General features: G+C 40.8%; 1 protein-coding gene across 1 annotated transcript in view; it reads left to right on the top strand.

Moving 5' to 3' along the window:
- Snx3 (sorting nexin 3) overlaps positions 1–7471 on the top strand; it is a 42870-nt gene extending 35399 nt beyond the window's left edge. Inside the window, exons 3-4 of the mRNA XM_008850317.2 lie at positions 4438–4562; positions 6725–7471. Of these exons, the coding sequence (XP_008848539.1) occupies positions 4438–4562; positions 6725–6830 (231 nt within the window). The 3' untranslated portion in view covers positions 6831–7471. The remainder of the gene's footprint in view (positions 1–4437; positions 4563–6724) is intronic.
- Positions 7472–8161: the final 690 nt, after the last annotated feature.

Raw genomic sequence — 8161 nt, 5'->3', positions numbered from 1 at the left:
AGCTGCTTGATGTGGGTGTTAGCAATCAAACTTGAGTCCTCTGGAAGAACAGTACATATTCTTTAACAGCTGAACTATCTCTCCAGCCCGTGTTTTGTTTTAAGACAGACTTGGGCTGGAGAGATGAGCACTGAGTGATCTTGCAGAGCAGAAGACCCGGTTTTGGTTCCCACATGGTGGCTACTATCCATCTATAACTCCAGTTCCAGGGGATCCAACGCCGCCTTCTGACCTCCAGGAGCATTGCATGGCATGGGTGCTCTTACATACATACAAGCAGAACACACACACACATAAAATAAAAAATAAATATTTTTTTAAAAGACGAGCCCTCATGTAGCCCAGGCTAACCTTGAACTCCCTATGCAGCCAAGGCTGTCTAGAATTCCTGATCCTTTTGCTTCTACTTCCCAAGTCCTAGGGTTACATTTGTGTGCCATTGTGCCTGGATACAAAATAATTTTAACTGTTGTAGAATGCATACAATTTGTATCACTGGCAAAAAGGAAAAAAATATGTATCGTTTATATTTTCTGTTGTGTAACGTAAGGATCTAGTTAGTCATTTAAGACATTTGAACTTTTTTAATTATTACTTTATGTGTATGAATGTATTGCCCATGTACTTGTGTCATGAAATGCCCTGAGGCTGGAGTTAACAGACAGTTGTTAGCTGCCATGTGGAACTGAGCCCAGATCTCTGCAACCAGTGCTCTTAACCACTCCTCCATCTCTCCAACCCCATATTTGAGCTTTTAGCCTAAAGCAGGGTCTATGATTTGAAGACATCCATAGAAGAGATTGGTAGTTCTCTCCCAGGGATGGTTTTCGTCCCCTAGGAAATATCTAACTATGTCTGGAAATACTTTTTATTGTCTCAAGTGGGAGTACAGTTGGTGTATATTGGATAGAGGCCAAGGACACTGCCAAACCATAGTATGCAAGAAAGCCTCTCTCCAGGTACAGAGAAGAGACCTGAGAGTGTTGCTTGGTGGTAGAATGCTTACCTAGCAAGCTCCAGTCACTGAGTTTAATCTCTAGCATTGTTTAAAAAAAAAAAAAAGTGCCGTGGTTGTAAAAACCCTAGACTAGACAAATTAAACTAATTTGTGAATTGTATGGTTAGGTGCTATCTAATTGAAACAAATATTTGAGCTTTAGAAAACCCCCAGAGTGGGAGTTCCGCACAAGTTTGGAACTAGGTTTAGACATTAATGGGGAAAGACTGGAATATTCTGGTAAATGGAAAAGAAGAAATGACATGTCTTTGGAATAGGAAACATGCAGAGGGAAGAGGTTGAAGATACCACGGAATTCTTACAAACCATGCTGCAGAAAGAACACAACATTTTATTTCTTTAGTTGGGATTTGACTTTGGTCTCTGCAGTTTCCATTGCAGAAAAGCGTTGTCTATTCCAGATAGCATCAGAAATGCCTGAAGTGGCTTGTTAGCCTTTGATTTGGTATTGAATTGGTGAATGTTGCCTTTGTATCCCCAATGCTTTGATAAGGCCAATAAAAGTGCTCTAAATGGACTGGAGAGTTGGCTCAGTGGTTGCTCTTGGAGAGGTTCAGTTCCCAGTACCTGCACGGCAGCTAACAACTGTCTTAACTCCAGTTCTAGGGGATCTTATGCTCTCTTCTGACCTCGTCCTGCACGGCAGCTAACAACTGTCTTAACTCCAGTTCTAGGGGATCTTATGCCCTCTTCTGACCTCGTGCATTGCACAACATGGGTGCACTTAAAAACATGCAGGCAATACACCCATACACATAAAAATAATAAACTATTAAAAGCTTAAAAAAATGTTCTAAGAAAATAAGCTCTGGGTGCCACCTCTGAGGAGCTTTGGGCCTGTGGTTATCTTGCCTCCAGAACACTGAATTTTTGCCATGGTTTTGTTGCTTGTTGTTTTGTATGGGCCTCCCTCATGCTAGGCAAGCACACTGCCACTAAGTCTCAGCGCTCACTGTGTTTCTTTTCTGTTCTTATATGTTTAAACTAGTTTGAGAGTGAGATGGCTCTCCCAGTGAGGTTTCCTTTGTCTCCATGTTGTGCTTTATAAATTTTCTTTTACTTTGTATGTGTATATGGATGCATACTCATACATATGAGGGCCCATGTGTGCCACAGCACATGTGTGAAGCTCAGAGAACAGCTTTCAGGAATTGTCTTTCCACCATGTGAGTGGGTCCTAAGGATAGAACTAAGGCTTGATGCTTGCCCACTTTACCTATAGAGCCATCTCCCCAGCCTGCTTTATAAATATTTATAACCCAGCCGTCATAATCATTAACTTTGTTCCTTCATGGTTGTTTTAGGTTGTAGTTCCCCCACTCCCTGGGAAAGCATTTTTGCGGCAGCTTCCTTTTAGAGGAGATGATGGAATATTCGATGACAATTTTATTGAGGAAAGGAAGCAAGGACTGGAACAGTTTTGTTGTTTGATTTCATATATATGAACTTCTAGACCAAATGATTTTGTTTATTGTAAAAGTCAAATTTGTGGTTATCAGGCTGGGCACACCTTTTGTTCCAGCACTGGGGCGGCAGAGGCAGGTGAATATTGGTGAGTTCAAGGCCAGCCTGGCCTACATAGTGAATCCCAAGACAGCCAGGGATTTGTAATGAGATTCTGTCTCAAAAAACAAAAACAAACAAAATAGTGGTTATCTTTGAATCAGTACAGCCTGGCATGAGAGAACTTTCTGGGGTTCTGGAAATGTCTCATCTCTTCATCTGACTGATAGTTACACAGATCATATTCAGATAAAAACTTGTCATGCAGGCCTGAAGAGATGGCTCAGTGGTTAAGAGAGTACTGCTCTTTGAAGGCCTGAATTTGGTTCTAAGCATGCATGTTGAGTGGCTTACAGCCACCTATAACTCCAACTCCAGGGGGATCTGATGCCTCCAGCCCCTAAGGGCACCTGCACTCATGTGTATATACCCCCCTCCACACACACACAATTAAAAAAATAAATAAATAAATCTTTAAAAAATAAAAATAAAACTCATAAAGCTATGCACACGTGTTCACAGCAGCTCACCTCCACCCCAGCAGTGTTAGAGATGGAATCAGAGCCTCATGCCTGTGAAGCAAGCATTCTACTACTGAGCCACATCCCAGCCTGGGCTACAGGAGCCCTTGACTAAAAAAATAAAAAACAGCTGGGCATGGTGACGCATGCTTTTAATCCCAGCACTTGGGAGGCAGAGCAGGTGGATCTCTGTGAGTTCAAGGTCAGCCTGGTCTACCTAGTTTGTTTTAGGCCATCTGTGGCTACAGGGAGACCCTGTCTCAAAAAGACCAAACAAAACAAAACAAACAAAAACTCTCTCACCTCTCACTGAAAGTTGTGCCTGTGTTACTGGTGAAAAGCAAAAAGCAAACAAAAGAAAAGGAATAAACAGCTTGACCTTGTTCCCCTGTCATAGCCTCACATGGGAAACACTCAAATGTCCATCAGTGAATAAGAGGATAAACTGTGGCTATATCTTTTTTGTATGTGGCAGGGAGGAGTTTGGGAAACATGCTTAATAGCTCAGGCTGGCCTGGTACTCACTATCCCTAAGACCTCAGACTCACAAGGACCTCTGACCCCAAAAGCCACACTCAACTTGACTGGTGGTACATGTAAACAATATAATATAGCCCAGCAATGAAAAGGAATGAGTTATTGGGGACTGGAGAGATGGCTCGATGGTTAAGAGCACTGACTGCTCTTGCAGAGGACCCAGGTTCAGTTCCCAGCACCCACATGGCAGCTAACAGCCATGTAACTCCAGTTCCAGGGGATTTAATGCCCTCTTCTGACCTCCACAGGCATTACATGACACCAGTGCACGGGTGCATTTACATACATGCAGGCAATACACCCATACACATAAAAATAATAAACTATTAAAAGCTTAAAAAAATGTTCTAAGAAAATAAGCTCTGGGTGCCACCTCTGAGGAGCTTTGGGCCTGTGGTTATCTTGCCTCCAGAACACTGAATTTTTGCCATGGTTTTGTTGCTTGTTGTTTTGTATGGGCCTCCCTCATGCTAGGCAAGCACACTGCCACTAAGTCTCAGCGCTCACTGTGTTTCTTTTCTGTTCTTATATGTTTAAACTAGTTTGAGAGTGAGATGGCTCTCCCAGTGAGGTTTCCTTTGTCTCCATGTTGTGCTTTATAAATTTTCTTTTACTTTGTGTGTGTACATGGATGCATACTCATACATATGAGGGCCCATGTGTGCCACAGCACATGTGTGAAGCTCAGAGAACAGCTTTCAGGAATTGTCTTTCCACCATGTGAGTGGGTCCTAAGGATAGAACTAAGGCTTGATGCTTGCCCACTTTACCTATAGAGCCATCTCCCCAGCCTGCTTTATAAATATTTATAACCCAGCCGTCATAATCATTAACTTTGTTCCTTCATGGTTGTTTTAGGTTGTAGTTCCCCCACTCCCTGGGAAAGCATTTTTGCGGCAGCTTCCTTTTAGAGGAGATGATGGAATATTCGATGACAATTTTATTGAGGAAAGGAAGCAAGGACTGGAACAGTTTATAAACAAGTAAGTACTTTCTTCTTCAGAGTGAGAGGGAGCAATGCTTAAGGATATTAGGTGACTACTAGTGATTTAAATGTCAGATTGATATTGCCTTTTCTTTGGACCATTAAAGTGAGGAGCTGTGTTAGCCTAAATTTTATATTTGTTGTTCTTGGCTAATTTGTGCAAATTACATTTAAAATTGCATCATTCAGAAAATACAGTTTTACTTATGATTCTGATTTAAGGTATGTTCTCCCATGAACAAAAAGATACAATATACATTTATGATTATTTTGTTTGATTGCAGATGGAGATATCAGCATGCTTTATGTAAAAATGTACACTTAAGTTTTTTTATAGTGAAATGGTTTCTTTTGAAAAAAGTATAAGAACAGGATTGTCTTTAAATAATTTTTATGATTGAATTTTTGTTGAAATTTTGTGAATTTCATACACTATATTTTGAATGCATTTAGATCCCCTCCCCATCTACATTCCCCTACTGCCCCCCCAATTTCATATACTTTATTATATATACTTGTGACCTCAACGCCCTTTGGTGTGGGTCCATCCATTGGATCCTAGTTAACCTACCAAGAGTCTCACCCTTAACCTGACTCTCCCCCTTCCAGTGGCCAGTGCTTCCTCAGATGGGGTTGGGGTTTCTTACACTGTTTCACATCCATTCTGTGATTTTTGTCTGGCTTGCGCTTTCATGGGATTTGTGCATGCTATCACCACTACTGTGATATATATATATATATTTTTTTTTTTTGGTCTTTTTGAGACAGGGTCTCCCTGTAGCCCCAGCTGGTCTGGAACCCACTATGTAGACGACGAGGCTGACCTTGAACTCACAGAGATCCACCAGCCTCTGCCTCCCAAGTGCATCACCATACCTGGCTACTATGAATTCTTATGAGTAACTGACCAGCTGTCTGGAAAACTTTTCCTTGTGGTCATCCTCCATCTATGCTTCTTCTTTCTGCCCCTTCTACATTTTATTTTATTTTTAATGAGATAAGATCTTACTATGTAGCCGTAGCTGTCCTGGAACTTGCTATGTTGAACAAGCTAGCCTTGAACTCTGAACAAAGTATTGAGATTATAGGTGTGCCCCACCATGCCTGGCTACAGTTGTCTTTTTATGAACATACTGTCTTTTAGGAGAAGGCAAAGCTAAACTAGTTCTGAAATAAAAGTCCAGTTGCTTAGTTCAATTGCAGTGGAAAAGTTTGAGTTAGGGAGAGAGGGAAGGGGGAAAAGAAAAAGGGGAAGAAACAGAACTCTTAGTTAAACATTACTGTTCGCTCCTTAGTGTGTATATTTGTGTTTTGTGACAGGGTCTTACATTAGCCCAAGCTGGCCTCAAACTCAGAGCCTCTTCAATCATCCTCCCAAGTGCTGGGATAAATAACCATGCCTGACTTGGATCCTATTCTTTAAAACAGATTCTTGGAGCTGGAGAGATGGCTCAGCGGTTGAGAGCACTGACTGCTCTTGTAGAGGACCCGGGTTCGATTCCCAGCACCCACATGGTGGCTACAAACTGTCCTTAACTCCAGTTCCAGGGGAATCCGAAGCTCTCTTCTGACCTCCACGCCATAGCATGACATGGGTGCACCCACATACATGCAGGCAGTACACTCATACACATAAAATAAAAATAGTAAATAAAATTTTTTTAAAAGCCAGATTCTTATAATACGTGAACTATTTCACTTACAATATTCAAATTTAAGTTTCTTAGGAATATACCAACCAATTAAGAAACTAATTGGATACACAAGCCAGAAATACTGCAAAGTTTATTTTAAATATTTGTTATTATTACTTTTACATTTGTACATGTGTGTGTATATGAACCACAGTTCATGTGTGAAGGTCAGAGGACAACTTGTAGGAGTCAGTTTTCTCCTTCTACCATGTGGATCCTCAGGATTGAACTCAGGTCATCAGGCTTGGCAGCAAGCACCTTTACCTGCTAAGCCCTCTTACTGGCCTTAAAATGTTTTTAAATCACTTTGTGAACCAAATGATAGTGTGGCTTTACAGGTAACCCAGAATAATACTTAAGATTAATAAATTGTTCCTGCTTCCTAACCTTAAAATATGTGTGTCTTGATCCCTGCCTCTACCACCTTTATAAAATACTGGACTAAATCTGTATTTTTTATTCCCAGGGTCGCTGGTCATCCTCTGGCACAGAATGAACGTTGTCTTCACATGTTTTTGCAGGATGAAATAATAGATAAAAGCTATACTCCATCTAAAATAAGACATGCCTGAATTTGGCAAGAAGAGGCAGAAATGTGACCATTAATGATTCACACGCACCAGTGAAGAAGTTGTAACTAACTTAGCATGCTGCACAGAAACTGGAATATGCTCCCAGTATACTAACACTCATTTTCCTTCTGTTTTGTGTTGGCAGTTGACAAGAAGTTAATTTGCTTTAGTGAGAAGTCCCTTACTGTGTCCCTCATTGCAGCCTTTCTCTATGAATAGCTCTTCCTGTTGTCTCCGTGTGCACACTATAGTCTCACAAGCCATCCCATAGAACCTGCAGTATCCTAACTAAAGTTGCTGACTTGATCTTTTTTTGCAGTTTTTGTGTCACATTTGCTTCTTGAATCTGATGAACTAGAATATTTCTCTTCTTCCTGTATTGTGTAATGTCACCACTTGATCCTAAGTTACATGCAGGACCACTTCACCCTTCTTTCCCAGTGCCACACATACAAGGTATACTTTTGTGTGCAGAATGTGTCTTCCTTCTGGCCTGTAATCCCCTTCACATAAGAGATTAATGAGGGAAATCTTTATATTCTATATAAAAACAAAATCAAATTTATATACTAAAATCATTTGTCTAAAAAGTTAAGTTGTTTTCAAATAAAAATTAAAATGCATTCCTGATATGCACTGACTATTGCCTCCAGAGCCTTTCTTTCTCCCTGTGGCTTTACTACTTAACTCCATTATTGAGAGGGATTATTTACTAATTATATACTTCTCACTCCTGTAACTCCATTCCTCAAATAGTGGTGATATCCAATATGCCTTTTGAATGGGGTGTTTTCTTTTAAACAACAACGAAGTGATGCTCTGAGAAGCATTCCTTAAGGCTTACTGCCTTGTTATAAAGAACTCTGTGTTTGAGAACTACTTTAGAATCTCAAGTCATTCTCTAAAAGACCTTTTAAAATAAGTCAGTATCATGCCTCCTGTTTCTCAGCATTTTTTTCCTAGTCCATCTGAACAACTTGTTTAAGCTTAGCAAGGGTATAAGAAGTCAGCAGGTGCATACTCTCTGTAATTAGGCTTGTGCTAGTTGCACACTCAATTCTTTTTAGGGGAGAAGAACAAAGCCTTGCAATCTGACTTACAAAAACAAGACCAGAAAACTGTAGAGCTTCTTGCTGTGTATTTGGCTCGGCTTTTGCAACCAGAATGTAGTTTGTAGTTTGAATCTGCACACCAGATGGTTTGGGGACCACTGTGATCTAGTGTTGGATCCCAAGAAGAGGAGAGGTAGTCCTCTAACCCCAGAGCATCTCCTCTCGAGACAAGTCAGTAGCCCAGACTGGCCTCAAACTCATGGTCATCCTGACTCAGCC

This window comes from Nannospalax galili, unplaced genomic scaffold (assembly GCF_000622305.1).
Source record: "Nannospalax galili isolate Female #2095 unplaced genomic scaffold, S.galili_v1.0 scaffold324, whole genome shotgun sequence".
Lineage (NCBI taxonomy): Eukaryota > Metazoa > Chordata > Mammalia > Rodentia > Spalacidae > Nannospalax > Nannospalax galili.
This window is presented reverse-complemented; position numbering and strand designations above follow the sequence as displayed.